This window comes from Trametes versicolor, assembly GCF_000271585.1.
Source record: "Trametes versicolor FP-101664 SS1 unplaced genomic scaffold TRAVEscaffold_9, whole genome shotgun sequence".
Lineage (NCBI taxonomy): Eukaryota > Fungi > Basidiomycota > Agaricomycetes > Polyporales > Polyporaceae > Trametes > Trametes versicolor.
In genome coordinates this window covers 84,462-109,382 of record NW_007360329.1, presented here as the reverse complement: position 1 = coordinate 109,382, position 24,921 = coordinate 84,462, and the positions used below count along the sequence as shown (strand labels likewise).

General features: G+C 58.5%; 9 protein-coding genes across 9 annotated transcripts; 4 read left to right on the top strand and 5 right to left on the bottom strand.

The window, feature by feature from the left end:
* Positions 1–1,305: 1,305 nt before the first annotated feature.
* TRAVEDRAFT_73356 (uncharacterized protein) lies at positions 1,306–5,368 on the top strand (the record flags this gene model as incomplete). Its single annotated transcript, XM_008043056.1, has 9 exons — positions 1,306–1,383; positions 1,439–1,462; positions 1,526–1,756; positions 1,809–2,072; positions 2,125–2,161; positions 2,213–2,391; positions 2,443–2,616; positions 2,672–2,911; positions 2,971–5,368. 9 exons carry the CDS (start codon positions 1,306–1,308, stop codon positions 5,278–5,280), a joined length of 3,537 nt encoding a protein of 1,178 aa, XP_008041247.1. The 3' UTR covers positions 5,281–5,368.
* Positions 5,369–5,507: 139 nt separating this feature from the next.
* On the bottom strand, positions 5,508–8,854 carry TRAVEDRAFT_30313 (uncharacterized protein). The gene is made up of 5 exons (XM_008042734.1): positions 8,757–8,854; positions 8,471–8,707; positions 7,897–8,412; positions 5,905–7,837; positions 5,508–5,842 (listed from the first exon to the last, which is right to left on the bottom strand). Exons 3-5 carry the CDS (start codon positions 8,289–8,291, stop codon positions 5,819–5,821), a joined length of 2,352 nt encoding a protein of 783 aa, XP_008040925.1. The 5' UTR covers positions 8,292–8,412; positions 8,471–8,707; positions 8,757–8,854; the 3' UTR covers positions 5,508–5,818.
* A 1,076-nt stretch (positions 8,855–9,930) lies between these two features.
* TRAVEDRAFT_128620 (ribosome recycling factor) lies at positions 9,931–10,808 on the top strand (the record flags this gene model as incomplete). The annotated part of the gene is made up of 4 exons (XM_008043055.1): positions 9,931–10,308; positions 10,383–10,480; positions 10,539–10,677; positions 10,734–10,808. 4 exons carry the CDS (start codon positions 9,931–9,933, stop codon positions 10,806–10,808), a joined length of 690 nt encoding a protein of 229 aa, XP_008041246.1.
* Positions 10,809–10,941: 133 nt separating this feature from the next.
* On the bottom strand, positions 10,942–11,932 carry TRAVEDRAFT_49950 (glutathione S-transferase C-terminal-like protein; the record flags this gene model as incomplete). The annotated part of the gene is made up of 6 exons (XM_008042860.1): positions 10,942–11,032; positions 11,092–11,172; positions 11,222–11,398; positions 11,455–11,580; positions 11,651–11,809; positions 11,877–11,932. The coding sequence occupies 6 exons, from the start codon at positions 11,930–11,932 to the stop codon at positions 10,942–10,944; spliced, it is 690 nt and encodes a 229-aa protein (XP_008041051.1).
* A 1,809-nt stretch (positions 11,933–13,741) lies between these two features.
* Positions 13,742–15,813, top strand: TRAVEDRAFT_130182 (cytochrome P450; the record flags this gene model as incomplete). Its single annotated transcript, XM_008043054.1, has 9 exons — positions 13,742–13,925; positions 13,988–14,117; positions 14,181–14,369; positions 14,432–14,877; positions 14,937–14,950; positions 15,003–15,290; positions 15,356–15,465; positions 15,527–15,670; positions 15,726–15,813. 9 exons carry the CDS (start codon positions 13,742–13,744, stop codon positions 15,811–15,813), a joined length of 1,593 nt encoding a protein of 530 aa, XP_008041245.1.
* A 422-nt stretch (positions 15,814–16,235) lies between these two features.
* Positions 16,236–17,326, top strand: TRAVEDRAFT_129841 (Metallo-dependent phosphatase; the record flags this gene model as incomplete). The annotated part of the gene is made up of 5 exons (XM_008043053.1): positions 16,236–16,522; positions 16,573–16,594; positions 16,651–16,734; positions 16,787–16,915; positions 16,979–17,326. 5 exons carry the CDS (start codon positions 16,236–16,238, stop codon positions 17,324–17,326), a joined length of 870 nt encoding a protein of 289 aa, XP_008041244.1.
* A 307-nt stretch (positions 17,327–17,633) lies between these two features.
* On the bottom strand, positions 17,634–18,712 carry TRAVEDRAFT_49947 (mitochondrial carrier; the record flags this gene model as incomplete). Its single annotated transcript, XM_008042859.1, has 3 exons — positions 17,634–18,186; positions 18,242–18,417; positions 18,479–18,712. 3 exons carry the CDS (start codon positions 18,710–18,712, stop codon positions 17,634–17,636), a joined length of 963 nt encoding a protein of 320 aa, XP_008041050.1.
* A 378-nt stretch (positions 18,713–19,090) lies between these two features.
* Positions 19,091–20,965, bottom strand: TRAVEDRAFT_59797 (uncharacterized protein). The gene is made up of 6 exons (XM_008043052.1): positions 20,654–20,965; positions 20,473–20,603; positions 20,276–20,411; positions 19,976–20,220; positions 19,758–19,918; positions 19,091–19,698 (listed from the first exon to the last, which is right to left on the bottom strand). Exons 1-6 carry the CDS (start codon positions 20,796–20,798, stop codon positions 19,365–19,367), a joined length of 1,152 nt encoding a protein of 383 aa, XP_008041243.1. The 5' UTR covers positions 20,799–20,965; the 3' UTR covers positions 19,091–19,364.
* A 903-nt stretch (positions 20,966–21,868) lies between these two features.
* TRAVEDRAFT_65907 (uncharacterized protein) lies at positions 21,869–23,568 on the bottom strand (the record flags this gene model as incomplete). Its single annotated transcript, XM_008043051.1, has 6 exons — positions 21,869–22,471; positions 22,534–22,694; positions 22,762–23,006; positions 23,060–23,195; positions 23,249–23,385; positions 23,445–23,568. The coding sequence occupies 6 exons, from the start codon at positions 23,566–23,568 to the stop codon at positions 22,138–22,140; spliced, it is 1,137 nt and encodes a 378-aa protein (XP_008041242.1). The 3' UTR covers positions 21,869–22,137.
* Between the last annotated feature and the right edge of the window lie 1,353 nt (positions 23,569–24,921).

Genomic DNA, 24,921 nt, shown 5'->3' with positions numbered 1-24,921 from the left:
TAACCCCTTTACAAACAGGTTAACGCTCACTTAGTAACACGGTCACCAAATTGGGAAGCGAGAAGCTTACTGCGTTACAACGCCTATTACCGCGGCTGCAAGCTGTGCGCCCCGGAATAGCGTGGCTTCAGAGTTAGTGTTGGCGCTCGGGCCACCCTCCCACAAACACACCACCACCACCTACATGGTCGACGTACGCCGCCCGTACCACACCGAGCAGCTGGGCCCCCGCGGCGGGCCCACGCTGATGCACGCACCGGGGATGACTGAGCGGGGATGGACGAACGGCCCCGCCGGCTACCCGGGTATGACAAAGGAATACGCAGATGCTGCGGTACCGAGCCACCACAACAATAGCGGTCCCGCCAGGTCCCATTTACCTTACTTTGTCGACCGAGACACGATCTATGCGACCGCACCCGTGAGTGGCGGATTTTAGCCAGGTCTATGCGGCACTCGCTTATATTCCGCTCTCACACCTCACCTCTTCCTAGTACCACACACACGACACCACTCGCGGACCTCCTGGAAGCCCCATGAGTTTACCGCAGCAGCATACAGTCGCGCGAGACGCGCGAGGAAGACCGCCAGAAGGTCTGCCGCAGCGGCCCGAGCCGTATATGCGCCCACCCGGTGCAGCGAAGGTCTGCTTCCAACTGCGATGTACTTCCACCTACCCCTGCTGACCCTTCTCGTTTGCTTTCAGATGTCGCAGCCGGAAGTCTGTCGGCTGTTCATTGCGGGACGCTGTACGTGGGGAGACAAATGCCATCGTTCACACAATGCGGGTGGCGTGACGCCGCAAGACGTGGCTCCCGTGGCGTTAGCGAGCATTCGCCCTGAACGAACGGACGTACGCGGAATTCAGCCTCAACTCCCAGTATCGCCCGGCGTTCGGGTCGTTGACGGCACTTATACCGACCGGTTCCATCGGATTCATAGACTAGAAGACAATCAACCTGCCGGGGCCTTTGTGGCGACGGGGGCGGCTGTACCAGCTGCATCAGCCAACCCAAAACCTCGCAATGAACCCTCGGATCGGCGCCTTAGTGTGCTCATCGCCCAACCGCAACATCCCCCAATAACCACGGCTCCACCTCCAGAACAAGAACAGTACCCGGAGAACCTAGACGCGCAAAGATTGAGCAGAGCAGCGGAATTAGACCCGCGCCCCAGTAGGGTGAGTATATGTCTCAGGCGTTGTAAATGACCCGCTGGAATGTGACTTCCCATTGCACACAGAGAACCGACGAGGTCTGCCAGTTGTTTCAGAAGGGCCTATGCCCCCGCGGTGATAGATGTCACATGTCCCACATATTCCTGCTCCCCCAGTCGTGTATCACGCAGCTGTTGCCCCGAGCTCCGAAGCCAGTGGCTAAAAAGGTGAGTTCGCCATCACATTCCTGCTATAACACTTCGTCCAACAACTCGACTGTAGATTCCCGCGACCATCCGCGAAACCGTAAGCTCATAACGTACCGAACATAGTGTTGGGCTGACGTAGATTAACGAACTGTCGCAACAGGCTCCGGATGGATCAATTCGTGAGCGAGAGGTCTGCAAGATGGGGGCAATCGGTATGTGTCCTAGGGGAGATCGTTGCCGATATGCCCACATCACCGAATCCGAGCTCGAGAGCGAGGACAGCGATGACACAAGTGAGAGCAGCGCCACGGATGATCTGCGCCATGATCCAGAACTCAAGGACGTGTCCCAAGGTGGTTCTGTCGAAGCCTCTAATCAGACCAGTTCGAAGGTTCGGGTCCGACGTACCTCGTCTTCCGATCCCGCTCATTCTCTTTTCACAGAAGTCCAGGGAAATTTGCAGGCTCTACTTCACCAAAGGTCGCTGTTTCATGCGGCACTGTAAACATTCCCACAATATCTTGGATCTGGCTCGACTCCCACCTGACCACAAACTCGTTCTGAAGAATTCGGAAAAATTGTGTGAGGCTTTGGCGGCACAGGTGGCGGCTGAGTCCTCTACAGAGGCAACGACATCCTCCTCGGCTTCACACGAACCTCCTGCGATTGCTGACACCGCAAAAAAGCGTCAGAAGGGACCACGGAAGGTACGTAGAGTATGGCAAATTACGCATATGTTCTCACCGTCCCTTGGTATAGCCTGGAATTCCGACCTCGCCCGTTTCACTCCAGTCAGGTCAGCGAGAAGAGAGGCTGCACAGTGATTTTGAGTTGACCGGGTCCACAGATGGTGCTCCAAACCACAGAGACGTGCCCGCTACGTCTAAGGGAAAGGGTCGTGCTCACGACAAGCTCCCAGACATAGCCGACAGAAGTGCAGGCACGCGACCAAAGACTAGGCCTGCTTCGCCAAAGCTTCGTGACGATGCAGACGGCGATAGCACCGACGCGACGTTTTACTCTGCAGTGAGTATTTTCTGGCGTATTCTGTGGTACCTATGTGTAAACTCTCCACAGGATTCTCAGCTCGAAGGTCCTCGCCATTCGCCGGACACTTCGCTCGTTGCTTCACAGCCTATGGCGACGAGTACACGTGCGTGCTTGGACTACGTCAATGGGCGGTGTCATCGTGAAGTTTGTCGATACTCCCACAACGTCGACCGTGAGCAGATGCGTCTTCAGTACCAGGAGGTATGCATTTGTCTATCATGGATAGTGAACACACGCTCACATGATAGTGGTACAGCGCACAAGGGTGCTCCCACCGGATGGCATGGGCCACAACTCCTCTTTGCAAGCGCTGCCTGTTACCCATCCGTTGCCGTTGCGACCCATAACGGCTGCGCTTCCTCCCGGCCAGCAACAACTCCCTCATGTGCCTTCTCGAGGATCGGGCACCGGACGCCCCATTGCAAGCACCCGCCCTCCTCCTGGGCTCCCTAGCTCTCGAGCTCCGGTACTCCCGCCTGGCTTAGGCTTAGAGACGGTAAGCACAGCTTCGCCTCTCACGAAGAGAATCCGCATCTGATAGCAATAATCCAGCAGCTGACCAGGAATGCTTCGCAACCGCAAGCGTCCCCTGAATCGTTCACCATCACCGTCCTCGATTCCACCAAAGTGACGTTTGGACCTGGGTTCATCGTGACGCAGGTTGTCACCGGCTTCGAGTGTCGCCAGATTATCCTGGAGGGCGTCCCAGCTTCCGCTGTGCCTGCTTCCATCTCGGAGAAACTAGCGGTTTACGGGATGGTGACCACCATCGTCCCTACGGAGTCCGATCAGGGGGACAAGTACGCGGCCTACAAGGTGACCTTCGCAAGCGGCGATGCTGCTGCCCAAGCTGTCGCTGCCCTCAATGGGAAGAAATTCCTTGGTAGGACTGTCTCCGTTCGACTCGCGCCGAAGGCATCGTCGGTGCTTGGTGGGGGAACCTTCTGCGACACCGACGTCCTCTTCGAGTTGCCTGCGCCGTGGCAGAAAGGTTTCATCGGCTTCCCTACCGAGGAGCTGGCCCACAGGTCTATCGCCCTGGCCAAGACCGCGAACGTCGGTCTCTCTCAGGTCCACGCGGAGATGTTCCAGGGGATCCCGAACATAGGGATGTTCAATGTCCGCTTCTCGAACCTGCCCCCGAACTTCACCCCTGACGATCTCAAGAAGCACTTTGTTCACCCGCTGGACGAGAAGAAGAATGCTAAGCAAGGGGATAAGAAGAAGAACAGGAGAGGTGGTAAAGGAAAAGCAAAGCAGCATCCTACCGGTGATACCGAGGAGCCCGAGCCCGAGCCACCAACGGAGCTGTGCGAAGGAGTCATGATTCAGCGTGGCAAGTACACATCCCTGCAGGGTGCCTTCGCTGGTTTGAAGAGGATGCTGCAAGAGCACGACGAGGACGTCTCGATCAACGCTCTTCCTCCGCCGTACCACAAGTTCGTGCGCGTCTGGGCTCACTTCTCCAATCCGACAGCGGCCTCCAATGCGACCGCCGCTTTGGACAGGTTCTGCCCACGTTTCGTGGGCAAGGGGAGGATCTTCGCGCAGCACGTTAAGACCCTGCGGTACTCGCTACCCGCAAGCATCTTCGACGTTCTTTCCTATGACATCGATCTCCTGCGCTCCTACCTGCACGACGACGAGAATACAACCCTCTCCGTGATCGACAAGAGGGCGTCACTCGGGTCTGGCGCGGCTGTGATCGTCAAGCTGGTTTCCCAGAGCATGACGTCGCTCACGAAGGCGAAGGCCACGTTCGATCGCGTTCTTCGCGGCGAGAAGGTCACACACAACGGCCAGATCGTCTGGAACGACTTCTTCGCAAGCAAGGCTGGCGAGGAGTTCCTGCGGGAGCTGGAGGAGGAGAACCCACGGGTGAAGATCAACAGCGACCCGCGCAGGCGCACCCTAGCGCTTTTTGGCGTCCGCTACCAACGCGAGCGGGTCCGCGACCTCATCGTCCACAGAGTCCGGCTCCTCAAGTCGCAGAAGCTCCACCGGTACCCCGTCTTCGGGCACCTTGTCGGCGTCTTCGTGACCGAGGACCTCCCCAAGCTCCGGCGACACCTTGGCTACGAGAACGCGTGGTTCGACCTCACGAACCAGCAGCTGGTCGTCCAGGGCGACGAAGACGCGCAGAAGGTCGCGCAGCTCGCAGTGCTCCACGCTCAGCAGCGTCTCTCGCGCCGCCCCGCAGGCGACGATGACGGTTGCCCCGTCTGCTTCTCCGAGCCCTCGCACCCGGTCTCCCTCCCGTGCGGCCACACATGGTGCAAGGCGTGTCTGGTTGGCTACCTCCACGCCTCCATTGACAGCAAGTCGTTCCCGCTCACCTGCCTCGCGGACTCCGCACGCTGCGCCGAGCCGATCGCGCTCTCAACTGCGCAGCGCCTGCTGTCGACTGACGAGTTCGACGCAGTGGTAAACGCTGCGTTCGTCGCGCACGTGCAACAGCATCCCTCCGAGTTCCATTACTGCCCGACGCCGGACTGCCCGCAGGTGTACCGCACGGCGACGGCGGCCGCCGCGGCGAGCGCACGCACGCGCGCGTCTGCGGCGGTGTTGCAGTGCCCGTCGTGCCTCGCGCGCATCTGCGCACACTGCAACACGGAGGCGCACGAGGGTGGGTCGTGCCAGGACCGCAACCCGGAGGACGAGCTGCTGTTCGAGCAGTGGAAGATGGGCCACGACGTGAAGAGCTGCCCCGGGTGCAAAGTGCCCATCGAGCGCGCGGCGGGCTGCAACCACATGACGTGCGCGAGCTGCAAGATCCACATCTGCTGGGTCTGCCTGGCGACGTTTGCGCAAAGCGCGGAGGTGTACGAACATATGCGGGGTCTCCACGGTGGCATCGGACTGTAGCGACTCTCATCCTTCCGGGCGTACGCCCCCTGCTTATTATTTTTCGCTAAATAGCAAGCAGAGGGTGCAGGCCCACATCTGCTTTATCATACCCCAACATTTGTCTATCGATTCTTTCTCATGGACTTCCGCTGTCTCTTACCTTTCCTCTGACTGGTTCTCTTTTTCCTAACGTCTTCACACTCTCAGTATATTTGTACCATCATCCCTCTTCCTCACTGTACGCGCCTTGTATGAATGATGTATTGCAGAAGCGATGTAACACCGATGAGAGAATACATATGCATGGATCGAGAAAATACAGTGGTGGGTGTGGTGTATGCAAAAAGCGTTGTGACGCGACTCGTACATTGGTGGCAGACTGAGGCAAGGGATCCGAGGGAGCGTAGCGGCGGCCGCTGAGCTGAGAGAGAGAGACGGAGAGAAAGAGAGAGAGAGAGAGAGAGAGAGCAAGTAAGTAAATATAACTTCTGCGTCCGTCCGCTCCACAAGGAACAGCAACCCGAGCTGGAAGAATACATCGCACAGTTCAGTTCCTTCAGACCGAGACATATTGCACAAACTGTATGCAACCCAGACAAAGTATTAGTACAGTGAACTGCCTTCCTCAGCGAGATGACTTACGTGTTGGTACGGACGCGCAGGCGGCTCCCCGTGCAGCGGCAGCGAGTCTTGCAGCTCCGGCACGTTTGGATCGTACCTGATATGGTTCCCGTGGTGGTCGCGCCAACCCTCCGTCGGTGACGGGTAGTACTTCAGGTCCTCCGGGTTGGCGAGGTGCCGCGGCGCGTACACAATCCGCCGCTCGCCATTCTCGTTCACGTGCAAATGGTCTCCGCGCCGGTTCCAGTACCCCAGGCGTACCTGACGACGCGGCGTGCTCTGCTGCTGCGCGGCCACCGCTGCCGCTGCCGCGGATGCTGACGACGACACACCCCCACGCGCGAGCTGCTCTACGTAAGGGGACTGCTGAGGGGGACGGGGGAGCGGGTTGTGGCGGAGCGGCGACGAGGTGTTTGCGATCGAAGTGGTCGGTGGGTTAGGCGACGTACGGTTGGCGCCGTAGGGGGAAGAGGAGGAATATGACTGCGACGGGCCGTGAGAGGGCGAGTACCGTGGCGACCGGCCGGGCGACCGGGATCGCTGGGGGGTTATTGGCGGCGGTGGGATGACGGCGGGATACGTGTGGCTCCGTGAGATCGGCGTCGCGGTGGACCTGTGCTCTGGGGACGGACGGGGGTAGTGCGAGAGGGGGGGCGTGTGCGCAGGAGGCGTCCGTGCGCCAGGCTGTGGGGTCGCGTCCACGTCCCTCGACCGACTATAATCGCGCCGCCGCTCACGGTCGCGTTCTCGGTCACGGTCGCGTTCGCGGTCGCTAGGCTCGCGGGATATCGAGCGCGGGAATTCGCGCGGAGTCTTGCGGTATACCGGGCGCTCGCGTTCCTCCGGGACGTAGTCAAACGCAACCGATGGATACGTCTGACTGCGACCGACCTCGTTGCGAGGGCTGGGACGAGTCGAGTCAGGGGGCGTGCTGGGGACGATGAGAGGACTCAGGAGAGAACCGGGCTCATCAGTGAGGTGCATGAGCTCAAGTCCAAGGCTTGAGTCCGGGGTCGGACCAGAACTTGGGTGTGGTGTCGACTGGCGTCCATTGTTGAGGCTGTTGGACCGCGTAGGGGCCGTGGCAGGCGCATATATCGGGCCATGGGTGGGGTTGGATGAGCTGTGGCGAGGCGTGCGCTCTAGATCTTCGTGTTTGGCGAGTCGGCCCGACGACGTGTAGTAGTGATCAGGAGTGCGAACAATCTTGGGAGAGAATGTGGGATGGAGCTCCTGCCTCACGCTATAGGACTCGCCACGCCTTGGCTCGCGTTCGCTTGATGCTGCGCCCGACGAGTCGGTGTAATCTGCGCTCGCCTGCCTATACGCCGCAGCCGCGGCAGCAGCTGCAGAAGCAGACGACGTAGCTCCCGCGGACGTTGGAGCGTTGCGGTAGTCTCGCGAAGAAGAGTACGGCTGCGAGTCAAAAGACTCCCGTGGGGAGACATTACGACTGTGCTGCCGTTGGTGCTGACCTGCTTCTGTCTGCTGCGACGTAGCAGTATACCCCTGCGGTGGCTGCTGTTGCTGTTGCCGCTGTTGTTGCTGTTGCTGGTGATAAGCAGAGTATGTCGAGATAGTAGCGGGGGCAGAAGCGGGGGCCCTGTCCTGGGGCGTAGACGCTGAGCGGGCGGCATCATGGTAGGGGCGGCCATGCGAAGACGACTCATGCGCGGTGGGAGGAGATGCGTACGCGTTCCGCGATAAGCTGTTAGACCTAGTATGGTCATACATATGCTCTCGACGCTGGGGCTGAGGAGCCTGGGGGAGGTCCTTCTGGCTCTGCTCGTGTTGCCTCTGCCCGTTCTGCCCGTCGCGAGAACCTGACGCACCGGCGCTATCTGCAGGCTTGCTTGCATCGCTGCTGAGCTCCTTTGGGACCCACACCCATGGCGTATGAGGGACCCCGTTCGATGAGTCCTTGCGGTGCCGCTCTTCGGCCGGTGTATCATCCCTATCAGTCGTCATCACGTTTCAGCGTGCGAGAAGCACTCACTTCACCGAACAACATACCTGATGTGCATATTCTCTAGCTTGAGAGGGTTGTCAGAGAGTTCCGTGGCCCAATAGGACGCGTCGCCCGGGTTCGGGACTCTCTTGTAGGGGTTCCAGTTCTGACTGGCCGCGACGTTGTTGCCCCAGCCAGGATGCGGCGCCCACATCTGGAACCCGGTGTTGGGCTGGGTCATGTTCGGAGGTGGTCGAAAGTAGGGATTAGGCTTCCATTGCCCACTCGCCCAAGTCTGTGGGTTGATTCCGGCGGGCGCAGGGGGAGGAGCAGAGTTGAAGGGGGCATTGGCGTACCAGGTGTTCGCGTGGACCCAGCCATGAGTAGTGGTCGGAATGTACGTGTTGTCTGCGTAGGGCCCGGGAAGTCTTCCTACGACAGGCTTCATGACGTGCGCCATGCTATGGAAAACGTCCTGTGGTGGCGAGAGACGAAGGGTATACGCGGTGGGCGGTAGGGGAAGGTTTGCTGATGATTACGGCTCTGGATATGCACTGGCATAGATATATAGATAGAGATTACTTGAAAACGAGCGTCATTTAGCTATTGAAACAGTCAAAGGGTATGAATGATACGCACTGTTATCAGGCCAGTATTACTGGCACGGGCGGCGGTACACGAAAGATCGTTCTGCAGCCTGCGCAGGAGGGGAGTGGAGAACGATAGCCCAGGATTGCGGCGGGTGAAAGCAGGGAAGAGAGCGCGTGCTGCGGAGCGGCAGTGCAGTATATATGCGGCAGATCACGGGCGAAGTGGAGAAGGCCTAGGGCGAAGCAAGAGAGAGGGGAAGGCAGATGGGACGCGGCGGTTCCTGCGCTACTCTCTTGGTCAGAGCTGATCTGATTTAGAACAAACGTGAACTTACGAGACTGACCGGGGTCGCTGGCGTCCGGTGCTATAGGACAAAACCGAGAGATGCTGTGCAAATCGAGTGGATCGACGCCGCAGGGGGCGCGGACAGCGAGAGAGAGCCGGCGAGCGATGGCAGCGAGTGTCAAGCTGGATGAGAGAGACGGCGGAGGCCAGGACCGCCCCTGGGCGAGGCGCATTGCTTGCTCCTATTTGTCCCCGGTGGCACCACTGACATACGAGCTCATCTCATCGCTCCGGAGGGTCGCGCCGTTGTGCCAGTGCTCCGCCAGCGTGAACGACACAGGCTTCCGCAGCTTCGGTCCTCCTCCCCGTCCGTTTTCCCGCCCGTGTTGTCCGATGAACAGCCGGGAACGCATCCGGCGCAGGCGCGTCCGGGGTACAGGCGCCCACCCCGCCCCGATCGCGACGCGTCGTGTGAGCGCGCACGTGACAGTGACAGTGTTCGCCGGTTTCTGTTTCTTGGCCCGCAGAACGCTGGTGGAGGGGGATGGTCGGGAGGGGATGGGCTGTCTTGTGGGTCGAGGGCTGGGACATGACGGTAGGGAGTGAGGGACTTTAGTGACTTTGGACGTGGGGGTGCCGTCTTATATACTGCGAAGTAGCTTCGAATGTTTCCTTCTAAATAGTTTCACGTCGTGTAGCGGCGTGCGGGGAACCCAGGGCGTAGGTTCGCAGCGGCTCCGACAGCGTGCGGGGGGAGGGGGACGATCGAGATTCGACAACACGATAATATAGGTGTTGGGAACCTCACCAGGTGACGAGGCAATGTGAGCTCTAGGTGAAACTTAGGTAGTCAATACTGATATCGCACGTAAAGCTCGCCATGTATTAAGGCTTTACGAGAAGTGCGTACACTGTCCTAGCGAGAGCGAGGCAAAACGAGATTCCGAATAGGGACGGGAGGTGCATAGGCAACAGACGCCGGCGCAGCCTAAATCGGGAGGAATTGATCGCAAATAGCGCTTCTGTGACGCGCTGAATTTCGGACGTGAAGAGTTGGCGGGGCGCACTGACTTGCTCCTCGAACCAGCTCGAACTTCGACAACTTGGCCATGGCTCCACCTGCATTGCTCGTTCGGTTTCGTGTGGCTGGGACCTCCTTCTGCGCTTCGCAATGTCATCGAGTCGCAGCTCAGCGGGTCATGGCTGCTCACCAGTGGCAGCAGATGCGTGGCTACGCCAAGCCGGTGAAGAAACTCAAGGGCAAGAACAAGGAGGTAGAGGAGGAAAGCCAGAGAGACATGACTTCCAAGCGGTCTAAGGGCGTCGCGACCAACGACCTCATCCCCGCGTCGCAGCGGATCGTGGCGAGCGAGGAGTACAAGAAGGCAGAGGGCAAGATGCAGACCGCACTCGAGTGGTTTAGGAAAGAGGTCGCCGGCTTGGAAACGCGCGCGACGGGACGCGTCACCCCTGCCCTGCTCTCGCCCGTACGCGTGAAGGTGCCAGGTGCTCCAGACGCACGCGGCGTACGCCTCGAGGAGGTCGCCACCGTCGGCGTGAAAGAGGGCACAACACTCCTTGTCACGGTCTTCGAAGAGCATGTGAGTGGCCGCGGTAGTGTGAAAGGAGATGGCGACCGGTTTGGCTGACCGTCTGCCGCTTGCCGCACCAGTAGACGTTGAAATACGTCGAGCAAGGCATCTATGACGCGAAGATCCCTAGCGTCACGCCCCAGAAGGTTGACAACCGCACGATCAAAATTCCCGTACCGAAGTGCGTAGCGTTGCCGGTTCCCCCGCGTGTGCGCACATTCTGATCACCACTCTTCCAGACCCACCGTAGAAACGCGCAACGCGTTATACACGGGCGCGGCGCGTACAGCGGAGGACGCACGCGTTCAGCTGCGAAAGCATCACCAGGTGCTGCTCAAGAAGGAAAACATCGCGAAGCATTCACCTGACTTCTCCACCGTGAGTGTTACGCCGCGCTCGTGCCCTTCCTATTGATTCCTGATTCGGGACCGCAGTATCAAGCCCTCCTGGACAAGTCACTTGCGGAACTGGACAAGATCCTGGCCCACCTGAAGAAGACGACTGGCTGACCAACCTCGGCCATTCACCAGCTTTGACGCTCAGCATAGCATTCACTGTATCATATCTACTGCTAATCGCAACATACTACCGCTCATTCGCCGAGTACAAGGAGACGGAACAGAAGACCGTTGATGTCTGCCTCTACTTGGGCTGCGAGAACTTCTTGAAAGCCTCCGCCTGGATATCGAGGAACTTGCGGACGACGGGCCTGGTGACGAGCTTCTGATGCCACCTGATAACCGCCATCGTTAGCATCTCTATCCAGCCGCTGAACTGACCGAGCCTGCTCACTTGTAGACGTTAGGGAACTCCTTCTCCACGTTGCCGCCCTCGACGCCCTGGAGCCCGAAACCGATCGCCATCTCGTTCCAGCTGTGCGCAAGGTGAGCCTCGGGAAATGAAACACAAGAGGGGGACGTACGTGATGAACGAAATGTCGGCGACGGTGAGCTTGCCGCCAACGAGCCACTCCTCCTTCGAGAGGACGCTCTCGAGCACGCCGAGCACGCGGAGGATCTCCTTCTGGTAGCGCTCGATCGCGCTCGGGAGCTTCTCCTGGTGGTACTTCATGAACCACACCGCCTGGCCGAAGTATGGTCTGCATACCCCGATCGCTATCAACATCGCGCCAGAAGGACGGAGGAAAAGACGCACCCCTGGCCGGAGGCCTGGAAGAAGAGCCACTGGATGAGCTTGAACTTCTCGTTGACGTCCGCGACGCTCAGCTTGTGCTCCTTGTCGTAGTTCTCAACGAGGTACAGCAGGATCGCGTCCGACTCCCTGCAATGCACATGTCCCCGTCATTTCGCTGAACATACACACAGAACACGAGGAAGGGAGGAGAACGTACCAAATGGTGAAGTCGCCGTTGCTGTGATCGACGAGGGCGGGAACGCGCCCGTTGGGGTTCAGCTTGAGGTACTCCGGGTTCTTCTGCTCGCCGACCTGGATGTTGATGTTGACGACGTCGTACTCCAGCCCGAGCTCCTCGAGGACAACAGCGACCTTCCTGCACGCATCAAGCCATCCGCCGGTCAGCTTGGGACATAGCAGGCAGCAGGAGGAAACTCGCTCACAGGGGGTTGGGCCCGATGACACCGCCGTGGAGAGTGAACTGCTTGCCAGAAGACATTGCGGGAAATTTGTGTTGTTTGAGCGGTAGGTTGTAGAGGAAGTTGGGTGGTTGTTTGATACTGAACACCGTCCTTCAGCCCAACCTTTATAGCTCGTCCGCCGTCGCTCCCACATCCACTCCGCTTCCCATCCGCAGGCGAATTAATCAGCGTCTTCTCTGCTGTCAGCTGGACACGCAGACCACTGCGCCTCGCCCACACGACTCCCGAGTCCCAAAAACCCGCGCGAAGGACAGCCCACCGGTGTATGTGGGCGTCTAAAATCCCTTAAATCCGGCCGACCGGGGATAGGGACCGGGAGTTGCTGGGCCAGCGATGTTCAGGACGGCAAATCTGTCAATCTGCGGCGGCACAAGATGGGGGTGTACACGTACGTCGTCAGGGTAAGTCGGCTTCTATCGATGTCAGCAGGGGGAGGTGATCAATTCTGGATTTCTACAGTGCAGCTGGTGAGGGCGGGGATGGCAGGATGTGAGTACGTCACGGCAGTATCTGACTTTCTGTGGCTGACTGGGGCGACAGCGTGCAACAGAACTGGCTCATCGATGCGGCTTTGAATGCCGCCGTGGCTCGAGTCTCTCGCCGAGAACAAGCGGACGCCGATACGATCATGCACTACATTCAAGACGCGCTCGTTCTTGTACGGTAGGACTACGTATATATCAGGTTTGAAACATTATGCTCACATTGTTCGCAGTTCTCATACATCTTGGTGGTCTGTATCACAAACACCCTGCGCTACAAGCCCAGTATACCACGAATGCTTATCGCCTTTACCGACGGCATCGCTCACCAGATTCAACGTACGTACCCCTTATCTGCGGGATTGGAGGTGCATATCGCCACCACGTGGACGAAATCCATACTCAGCACCTTATGCGCATCACTCTGCAGGGTAGCGGGCATGCTAGTGCAGAGTAAAGGGCGTAAGTCCAGGCATGGTGCAGTGGATTACCAGGACATCGTGCGAGGCGATTCTCGCATATGATGCGTTCCATGACGTTCGCAAGGACGATATTAAGCTCTTCTGGCTAAGAACGACATTAAGCTCTTCTGGCTATCACACCTTTGAGCTACAGGGAGCACATCAGCGAGGGTCCCTGCTATTGGGCTCGCAGTCACTGTACCTCCTAATCACCGCTTGCCACAGGCGCCCACTGCTGCACACTCCCAAGCCGAGTTCAAAACACCATGTACGCAGGATGCCCATCGTAAAAAGAATTACACCATATCCGTCACCTTGTTCACGCAGCAGCGAGTGCCGGCGTATCTAGCAGAGCACATAGCGACGTCCTGCCGCAGTGTTGGGTGAGGCAATCCCGAGCCCCTTCGGACCCAAGGTTATCCGCGTACTGACATAACTTTCTTAGCCTTCCTATCACCTCATGAACCTTGGCCATTTCCCGGAAGCAATGTAGCATTCGCTACAGCGAGACCGAGACCGGCGCAAGTTCGATCGTTATGCGAGCCTGTCGATCCTGCATGGACTTGCTGGTAGTAGCTTGGTGCGTGCTACATCTCGAAGGTGACGACAGTGACTGCAAGCTTAAGGTCTTGGCCAATCACATAAAACACCCGGAAGACGCGGAAGGCTACGTCAGGTAATCATCTGCGCAAGGATCCTGAGGCTTCGGCCGACCGACAAATTGGCGTTCAACAGGCTGGTGCCCAGACGTGTGGCAGGGGTGTTCCGCTCGCCTGCGCCGCCGTTCTCGTCGTCCTATATGAACCAACAAGGACCTGTGACCGCAGCCCCCGCCCACCCCCGTCCATCGCTCATAGCCCCATCTTCAGGCAACGACACTGCTATGTCTGTCTGGCTCGTCTTGCTATCGGCTGTGTTTATCGCATGCCTCCTGCACTATTGGAAGTCGCATAGAAGCCGTTTGCCGTTGCCGCCGGGCCCGCGCCGACTACCATTTGTCGGGAATGTGTTCGACATGCCGAAACAGTACTCCGGCGCAGACTTCCGTGCACTCACCGATAAGTACGGTACGTTACCATGTCTCTAGTTTTGTTCCCTCGTCCATTGACTAACCATCATTGCTTTCCAGGGGACATGGTGTACTTGGAAGTGTTCGGCAAACCCATGCTCATTCTCAGCACCCACGATGTTGCCCTCGACCTCCTCGAGAAACGCTCGGCGCTATACTCGGACAGGGTCCAGTCCATCATGATAGACTTGTACGTCGTCATCTCCCCTGACGTTGATATAAATTTGACAATCTGACACTGCGCTACTCGCAGAGGCGGCTTCGACTGGGTCCTGACGGTGATGTCGTACGGTCCTTGGTGGAGACGCAACCGAAGGGCCTTCCACCAGTTCTTCAACCCCCGCGCCGTCATAGAGCTCCGATCGATGCAACGCACCCAAGTCAACCACTTCTTACACCGCCTTCTTGATGAACCCGACGACTTCTCAGAGCATATTCGGCAGTACGTCTCATGTTTCTCTGTGCGTTATGTCTCTGAAGTAAGCCCACCTACTCCTCCGCCAGTATGTTCGCTGCAACGATCATGCGCGTCGCGTATGGTATCAAGATCTCGGAGAAGAATGACGAGTATGTGAAGATGGCAGAGGAGGGGATTGCCGAGTTCAGCGACTTACTCGAGCCCGGTAAGTATCTCGTCGAGCAGCTTCCCATCCTGCGCTTCCTGCCGAAGTGGATGCCTGGTGCGCAGTTCCGGCGAGACGCGGCGAATGCGACGATCTTGGTTCGCAAAGTGCGCGACGTCGCGTGGTCGCGTACCCTTGAGGCGATGGTGCGTCAGTTTGTATGCTCGGAATGTTTGGCATGTCGAGGAAAACCGGTCATGCAGCGCGAAGGAACAGCCGTTCCCTCTATGACTACAGCGATGATGGAGCGTATCTCTAAGCTCGAGGGTCCTGACAATGACGAGGAAGAAAAGATAGCTCGGAACACCGCGGCAACGGCGTACGGCGGTCAGTGGCATCTTCCTCTGGGTTAAACTACAGCTCAACTCTCATGTACCCTTCACTAGGTGGCGCGGACACGGTGAGCAACGCCGTCACCACATGCTATAAATAAGCTCTGACCGCTTAGGTAGACGCTCTCGCTCATCCAGGCATTCTTCCTCGTGCTGGCATCGTTCCCCGAGGTGCAAGAAAAAGCTCGGACCGAGCTGGACGCAGTCGTCGGCCCGCACCGCCTGCCCGACTTCGACGACCGCGACGCGCTGCCATATGTCTGCGCGGTCATCAAGGAGTGTACTCGCTGGCACGCTATCGCCCCCCTTGGCATCCCGCATCGCCTCATTCAGGACGACGAGTATCGCGGGTACTTAATCCCGAAGGGCACGCTAGTCCTCCCAAACCTATGGTGCGTCACCTTACCAGTGCCAGCGTATAGCGTCAGCGTATTTACCGTTTTTCGCACCTAAGGGCGTTCTCTCGCGACGAGCGGCGGTATCCAGACCCCGAGGCGTTCATTCCAGAGCGTTTTCTGAAGGACGGGAAGTTGAACCCTGACATCAGCGACCCCTCTGAGTTCGCATTTGGTTACGGGAGGAGGTGCGCACTGCGCTAATCGCCCTCATGGTGGACGCGCTGACACTCCGGTATTGGAATACAGGATCTGTCCCGGCCGCCATTTCGCGGAGGCCTCGCTGTTTTTGACCGTCTCTTCCGTACTGCACACACTCTCGGTCACACCGCCTCTCGATGTTGCCGGAAAGCCTCAACGGCCAAAGATCAAGATGACCGCGGGTCTCGTATCGTGCGTGTTCTGTTGTGCACCCTTATTTATTCGTATTAGCTGACAGACATCACAGATACCCAGAGCCTTTCAAATGTGTTATCAAGCCTCGCGCGCCCTGGGCTGAGGCACTGATTCGTGCGAACGACCAATTGGCGGCGTAGCTTGAATGTGTATTGCATGTCCAAGATGAAGTATTGCGATATGACACTCCGGTGTGGATACTGAGGCCTGTGGACTCAGGATCGGGACATGAAGAGCTTGAAGGATTGAATAACATTCGAAAAGCAGCGGCGGCGACAGAAGCAGTTACATCCGATTTTGGTCAATAAAAATGACAAGCTCTTAAGCCAGATCTGACTCAACATCTCAACGTTGGGACGGCAGCAAAAGAGAGTGATGATATTGACAGACCCCGTCGGATAATTATGAGGCCTCGTCCCCAATTGTATTCGGTATTTCCCCCCTTTTACGACCGCCAAGAATGACACCGCGAGGCCGACCTTCACCGTAACCGCCGCGCCGAACGCCGCCAGCCCCGCCTCCTCTATATTAGTGGCTGTGACGCACTGGGGGCGTCAGCAGGATGGCATCCTCCTCCCACGACGACTCACATAGTCCCAGCCGCACTCACCCTGCCCCCAATGTTGCAAGGGCTGTGGTATACGAACGCTACGATTTGACGCACGTCCCCAAACATCCTGGAATCGGCTGGACACGCTTCGTCTGCATATCAGACAACCACTCGCGAAAGTTCCATGTCCCTCCAGGCGATGTGCTTCTCCACGCTGGTGACCTTTGTAGACGCGGGACCCTAAAGGATCTTGAGATCACCCTAGACTGGTTGAAACAACTCCCTCATCCCGCCAAATAGTTTGTCTTTTTTTCGAGATAACCTGTAGTGATGCTGATGTCATGGAAAGTTTTATGGCAGGCAACCATGACGTATGATCCTCACATGCACACCTACTTAGTGCCCACCTCTGAACTGGTATTTGCAGCTTTGCTTAGACGAGCAGTACGCAGATGGGGGTGAACTGCGCCCATACAAACCTTACAATTTGAACTTGCAGACGAACGTCAGAGTACCTCCACTCATATAGCGGAACGCGTCCCACTAAACAAACTGCGTTCTAGGATATTGTGGCTGCGCGCAACCTGGTTCGCAGTCCTTCCGTCCGTCAGGCGGGCATGCACTATCTTGAATACGATACTGCCACCTATACCGCAAAGAGCGGCAGGACATACACCATCTACGGCTCGCCGGTGTGTGATTGTTTTGCAGATTCGTATACGCATCAAAGCCTGTACTCATCGCATTCCGTGCAGGCCGCTCCGAGGTTTCATTCCATCGGTGCCTTCCAGTATACCCATGAGGAGGCCGAGGACGTTTACGCCCGCATTCCCCCATCTATCGACATTCTCATGACACACGCACCGCCTCTCGGTGCGTGCGACATGAGCAAGAGAGGACAACGTGCCGGCTGCCCCACACTCGCGCAGCGCCTCGAGAGCGACGAGCTGCAGAGCTGCAGGCTGCATGTCTGCGGACACATACACGAAGCCCGCGGGGTCGCAGTCGTGGGCCAGAGCGAGCAGAACCCTGACGGAAGGGTCTGCGTCAACGCGGCGTTACCGTCTGCACAGCTGCCTATCATTGTAGATCTTATGGACTGAGTTGTATTCACGTAGAAGGTGGTACTCCTTTGCGGCTTTGAGTCTTCATAGAGATTATGTCAATGTGTAGCACCTGTTCTTGCTTTCGCGCACCTAGAGCTTGATCCCGAGATTATGTTCTTGAGTTCGGTCTCAACACGTCCAGTTTAGATATGAATCCCTCAATAGCAAAGGACGTCTACGGGGATATATACAACATCTACACTTTCCTGTCAACAGGGCGTTCAAGACATGATACTCGCAGGTGAAGCGAAGGGACATACCACATGCAGTCCTCTAGTTCTAGTTCCTCTCCTGCCCCCGTCACTCATCCAAACCTCTTACTCAGCCCGTCATATATCAAGAAGATCAACGCGCTACTCGGAATCGCTCGCGCAACCGTGATCCCACAACCTGCATACAGGCCCTTCACGCCCTGCGCCCTCCACATGTCGCGGAACACGCCCGCGAACGTCGGGCGCGCGCCCCCCGCCCGCGGCCCGCGCAGCTCCATCTCCGTCTGCATCGCGCTCTTCACCGTGTCCGCGGGGAACAGCGCGACGTTGTACGCGACACCCGCACACGCACCCGCGACCGCGCTCTCCCACGCGCGCAGCTCGCGCTTGTCCGTCAAGCCTCGTCGTGCGAGCAGGAGGGACGCGACACCCTCCTTCGATGCAAACCAGGCCGCGCCGCCGCCGGTCTCGCGAATGAGCGTTCCGGTGTGTCCGAGCCAGAGCCCACGGAGGCCCGTTTCGCGCACGACGGAGGTGAGGACGGCTATTGGGCCCGGTAGTTTTTGTGGTACACCCGAGGGAGATATTGGAGGGGGCCTGAGCATCTGGACCTGCATCTTGCACTTGACCAATTCGATGGGCGTTCTTCGCGCGTAGAGTTAGTCGCAACCCCGAACATATGTATTGGGACCCGACTCACAGGACGAAACTGGTGAGGGTACCCGCGCCCGCGCCCGCAAGCGCGAGCTGGCCAAGCGACAGCGACTGGCTGAGGGGCATGCCCGTCCACCATCGCATCGCGTGTTGCAGCTCAGTATATGCCCAGAAAAGCGACGCGTTCTCCGCCATCGCGCCCACGATCGGTGCCGGGAGGCCCTGTGTGCGCCCTCTCAGCGCCCTGCTCCTCCTCCCTATGCATGTAAAAGTTGCGACGCACCCTGTAAAGCCCGCGCACGCCCTCCTTGCGCCATGTCTGCACGAGACAGTCGATGGGGCCGCTGAACCGTGCTTGCGCGTCGAGCACCTGCGATTGCAGGCGCACCTTCGTGAGGTCGAACGGGTGCTCGAAGAACTTCGCCGCGACACCTGCCGCGCTCCCGAACGAGATATCTTTCAGCGCGCGCACAGTGATCGAGTCTGTCGTTTGCAGCTCTTCTGGGGAAACCTCCATGGCGCGGTACTCCGTTCAATATTCGAGGTGTGGAGGATTCGAGTGTGGGGTAGAGACAGGTACGCTCGGGTGTGTCGCCCGAAAGAAACGTCCGAAGAGGTATACGCTTGACGGTTTACGAGGAAAAGCAGATCGATCCTAGCCTCGAGGTGGACGTGGTGGGCGAAGCCAAGGGGTACTTAGCCGCGGCTCGGTGCATGGCGCGGTGACTGGAGTCGACGTCGGCGCCCCGGACGCGGACGGCGTCGACCACCTCCTCGGTTGGGCGCAGCAGACGCCGGCGACGCGCCCGCGTGAAATTTGGAAACTGCGCAGATCGTACCGACTCCCGACAGCACGCGCCAGGAACGAAGCTCGAGTCGCGAAAAAGACTCCAATAAACCAAGAATTCGCGTTGTAGATTGACGTATCGTGCAGGGGTACAACAACAAGACCACACTCAAAGTCCCAAGAAGTACAGCAGAGCAATATAAAGCGGTAAGTAGAGGGGAAGTCCGTCGTCAGAATACCATGGCGCGAGGCCGGGGAATCGTTATGTACGTAGCAGGTATCGTAAGTGAGGTCCGGCCATACAATCGTCATCGCGAGGTGAGCGCTGAGTAGCGAGCATACTTGCCAGGCTGCGGGCAGCTGAGTGCGCGGTCTAGAGAGATCACCACGTCGCGAGCAAGACTCCAGCGAACATGGAAAACAGCATCGCCATAAGGCCCATGCTGGTAGCGTGCGGCAGGCTATTCACAGCGCCGTTGCTCCCGGTGCGGTCCGTGCCCGTCGTAGTGGCCCCAGGGCTGCCCGTACCCGTTACGGTTGCGATCACGGTCGCGGTCGAGGTCGACGCAACGGAGGAGGTGGGGGCAGGACCGCCCGTCGTGAACGCGCGCACGTAGTTGATTTCGAACCATGCGTTGTCGTATGCGGGGCTTCCCGGGCCTGTAACGTTGCAGGTGCCCGGGCAGCTCGCCTTGTAGATGCTCTCTACACCAGCCCTGTGTACGCAACGCTGCGTCAGAAAAGCTGATGGATGTATGAGAAGATAGAAGCGTACCAGTCACCACACAGCGCGATATCGAGCACGAGTTGCTGAGGCGTGAAGAATTGAGTTACGTTGCATGTGGGTGTGACTGGGAAAGCCGCCGACGGCGTGCCCCACTGCGAGATGTCGATGGTGGTCGCGTTGTTCGTCAATTCCGCAGGGACGTCCGCTCGCTGTCGCGCACGTCAGCTTTATGTTGCCAGACACGCGCAGCTCAAGTAGGTACTCACAGGCCAGTACCAGATGAACACACCGGCAACATCGTACTGCGTCGCCCAGACGCCCCCGCCATTCTCGCCAAAGTTCGCGCCAAAGCTGTTCGGCTTCGTCTCGTGCACGGTGCAGCCAGAGCCTTGGGAGCAGTCCGTGAAGCCGATGGTACCCGACTGCACGATACTGTTGTCCGTCTTGCATCCCTGCGTGGTGTGCACCGCCATCTGGTTGGATGTCATCAGGTTGATGCCCTCGACGATATCTACGCGCTAGTGTCAGGGAAACGCGTAAACGGTGACGTTTGGCCGTGTGCGCACCGATTTCGCCGTCGAACGGCCAGTTGGGGCCCTTCGTCCAGAATGCGGGCCAGACAGAGCAGCCGTAAGGCAAGTGGGTCGCATCGAAGACCCAGAGACTACCGTAATCGTACAGGTCTTTGGTCGTAAGTCGAATCTGAAGTAGACTTGGCAATTAGTTCCAGATGGACGGAACCTTTCGGGACACAGATACGCACCGTGTCTCTGTTGGGCATGTCTGGAGGCAAATTCGTGGTGTTGTCCACTCGAATGATCGCCCTGCCGGCATCGTTCACATACGCGAGGTGCTCTGAAGTGGCACGGGTCTCGTTCACCCACCAAACTTGACCTGTGTACAATTCAGTACCTGCCGGGAACGACAAGTAGGCGCAAACTTACTGAGCGTCAAGTTGTCCCAGAATCCGTAGAAGTCCCAACCATCGAAGAAATGTTGTCCGGAATAATCCCGGACGAGGTCGTAGCCCATGGAGGAGCCCACCATTCCCAGAGAGGTGGCGAGCACAAGCGATCGTCGGAAGAGCATCGTTAGAGTTGCAGTTGCGCCTTTCAGGCGGACAGGGTGAAGGGGAGGTCGGGTGCGGCGCGGCGCGTCCGCGTCCAATTAATAAGAGCACGAGCGTCCCAGGCGGAAACGGGCTCGATCAATCGAGACGCTGTCGGAGAGAACTACAGCGGCCGCAGGTCAGGGGGCTCCGCGGAGCCTTCTAGGACCGGGGGAAGGTGCGGGTCGGAGGCAAGAGGCAGAGCGGCGACACGATGGAGACGCAGCATTTTTAGAGGGAGTTCGGAAGCGGGAAGACGAGGCCGATAGGATCGTCTTGAGTCTCGAGGCCGGGAGGCCATGCGATGGGCAAGGGCTCGATCCGAGGGCAGCAGAGGACGAATGGAGAGGGGAGGCTGCCTCCTCCCATCAGATCGGGATCTAGCCCATGCTAGCACAGCCCCCACACTTGCGCCTCGTGCACCCCTGTCCCGGCGCCTCGCCCATTATCCCTGCCCACGCGTTCAGAAAGAAGTTCAACGCCCTCGAGCTTCTCCCACTCGCCGTGCTGCTCACCTTCAGATGACAGGACCCGGTGACCACCCACCACATGCGTATCCAAGTGCTGTGGTTACCGTCCCTGCAAGGCGCCGCGATAGACTCCAAACTCACTTCGGACGAGGAATGCCTCGAGGCGCCACAACGCGCTACGGCCATGGGACGGCCCGCGCGGGATGCCACCGTCGGAGGCCAAGATGAGACGCGCAGTCCTCGGTGTGCCCTGAATTTTCGGCCTCAATGTCGGCAATAGGTCGCCGGTGTGTAGCCAAGCCGTGAAGAACAGCCCAAGGTAAGCACGGCGAGCTTGGGGTGTGCGCATGCGCTGCACACTGGCAGTACCCAGGGAGCAGTATTCCACCAAGCGCGTGGGGCGCGCGTTGCAGGCAGAGGAGCGAATAGACAGCACCTTCTGTGCTATGGCACCATGGGGGATTAATAGAGTTAAGCTCATAGCATGCGTCACAGCGAATAGTCAAGTACGTACCCGCATACGCATCTCCGCTCTCGGAACTCGAGCTCCTCGAGTCTCCCACCCGGTGGGCCATGGTGCATAATGGTCCAGATTGTCATTCCTGGAGGCGCAGTCTATATGTGAAGCAACAGCATAAACGACAGCGTGAAGAACGAAGGTACTGTAGAATGTCCGAGAACACATCGCAGGGCAGCGCATCAAACAGTCGTCACTAGGCAGTAAATGTTGAAGGTATAGTATTAGTCGGGATTTTAAAACGAGAAGAGGAGAAGGTCCGAGTCTTGTTGAAGTTCAGCACAACACAGAAACCACAGAAACACACCGTCCGTCCATTTGTCCGCTCCCTCTTTACGACACCGCAAGTAGCATGCCCGCGATCATCGACAGCACGACCGCGACCGCCCCCGCGCTCGCACCACGGCGCCCGCTGCCGACCGTGCCGGACGAGCTACTGCCGCCCTGCGAGCCGCTCTGGGAGCTGCCGGTGCCCTGCGCGGGCGACGTGACGGTCGCGCTCGCGACGACGCTGGACGCGCTGGGCGTCGGGGTCGGGACGACGCCCGTCGTGTACGCGCGCACGTACTGGATCTCGAACCACGCCTGGTCGAACTTCGGGCTGCCGACGCCGCTCACGTCGCACACGCCCGGGCACGTCTGCTGGTAGTTGCCAGTCGGGCCCGCCCTGTGCGCGTCGATATATGTGAGTACGCGTCTGAGAGAAACAAGGTGAGAGCAGAGACGCACCAAACACCACAGAGGGCGATGTCGATGACGAGCTGCTGGGGCGTGAAGAACTTCGTGACGTCGCAGAGCGGGGTAACCGGGAACGCGGCAGAGGGGGTGCCCCACTTCGAGATGTCGACGACCTTGTCCGCACCCGTGAGCTCTGCGGGCACGTCCGCGCGCTATATGCCAGCATCGTACGATCAGTATAAGATTTTTATGGAGTAGCTGTAAAGGCTAGATACTTACGCTCCAGAACCAGATGGCGATGCCGTCAATGTCGAACTTGGTCGCCCACACGCCGCCGTTGGCTGCGTTGAAATCGGCGCCGTAGCTGGCCGGCTTCTTCTCCTCGACGGTGCAGCCCGAGTTGCTCGCGCAGTCCGCCGCGCCCATCTCGCCCGTCTGCTGGATCGCGTTGGAGGTCATGCACCCGTCCGTCGTGTGGATCGCCATCTGGTTGTGGTCCATCAGGTTCACGGCCTCCAGGATGTCTGCGTGCGGGTGTCAGCATCCAGGGCAAGGGAAAGGCGAGGTGCGCGCGTACCGATTTCACCGTTGTCGGGCCAGACGGGGCCCTTCGTCCAGAACGCGGGCCAGACAGTGCATCCGAAGGGGACGTGCGTCGCGTCGAACACCCACAGACTGCCAAGGTCGTAGAAGTCCTTCGTCGTGATACGGACCTGCGTACAAGGCGTTAGCGATGGTGAATCGGGAGCAGCAGCAAGGGACATACAGTGTTCCTACGGGTGTCCGGGCCCTTGTCGGGCACGTTTGTCACGTTGTCGACACGGAGGATCGCGTTACCGGCCGGGTTGATGTATGCGAGGTTGTCCGCCAAGGCCGTGGGCTGGTCGACCCACTCTACATTACCTGAGAAGCCGCGCGTTAGTCTATGAATGTGGTGATTAATCAATTAAAAGATGGCGTACTGAGCGTGAGGTTGTCCCATGAGCCGTAAAAGTCCCAGCCGTTGAAGAAGTTTTGTCCCGAGAAATCCTGGGAGAGGTTGTACGTGACATTCGCGACGACAGCGGGGGGAGCAACAACAGCCATGGCGATGGACAAGGGTTGAAGGAAAGGGGGTTAGGACTGGGAGAAGGCGGAACGAAGGAGATAGAGAGACAGAGGGCGTCGGTATCTGCGGGGCGGCCACATCGCTGGAGCAACGCTTTTGAGCAGCTGTGAGTGCCGGGAAGAGTGCGAGTCCAGGATGGCGAGCGAGGGCGGAGGAGAGGGGCGGACTGGAAGATGTGAGGGAGAAGGGCAATGGGTAAGAAGTGCTGTTCTCTGCAGGTGCCCGAAAGGACAAGCCTGAAGCTTGAAGGCCCATAGCCATGCGTGTATAGCTGACGTACCGAAACTGGGGGTGGGCTTGTCGGGACAAGCTGCCAGCGTAGCTTCGGGCCGCTTCTTGTCTGGGATGGGAAGCAGTGTGCGCCCTTTACTGCGTGGTGGGGATAGCTCGCCCGAGCTGCCTGCCTGTTATTCGATGCACGGGCTCGCCACTGTGTCTACGATGCGGAAGCGAGTATGTTGCATAGGGGATAGTCGGAAGACTCGGAGGGACATCACAACAAGTTCCGGCAGTCGCTGATGCTGGTCTCAACGCCTTGCTTAGCGCGACAAAGTACTTGAGCCGCAGTGTGGTGGCATAGTGAGAACTTCCGTCGACTGACAGCGTCTAGTGGTAACTCCGCCCCGACTCATCAAGTTCGAGGAGGACGCGCGGCAGACCTCTTCGCAACGCAGGTGCACGCCCACGAGCCTGCGGGAAGTTGAAAGTCAGCGGCAAGGGGAATTTGCCTACTCGCCAGCGCACTTACAAGGAAGCCGGCTACGGCGGCAGCGCAGCAGTGAGCGATGCACTGTTGGATGCATTGATGGGACCCTTTGGAGTAGGTGCATAGCTCGAAACGACGAAGAGGGCGAGAGAGCGGAGGTCCGGGTGGACTTTCTCTTCCGACAACTCCGGCTGCTCGGACGTTGTGGGCGTTGGGCGCGTTGGCAGACAACCCCCAAACCCCACCAGACTGGGTTTTGACTTTCTGCGCTGATCTCAGTCAGCTTCCCGCAGTGGATGCTGGGAGATAGATAGAGCGAGTCTGCGAGAGCGCAGCAAATTAGCGTTGTCGCAGTACAAGTACAGGAACGTCCAGTGGTATAGTAGGAGGCAAACGCAGGCGCCAAATTAAGCGACTATATCGAACGCCTCGGCAAACTTCGGCAAACGCCGCAGGCGCACGCTTGCAAGTCGCTCAGAAATCTAGAGAACATGTTCCTTCACCCCCTCCCCCCTGCCCGAACCTGAGTCGCAGAATGGTTCGACCTTTGCATGACATACTTTCTTATACACCAGATATCTCGGCCCTCTCCACCCTAATCATATCGTCTACTTAAAGACATCCT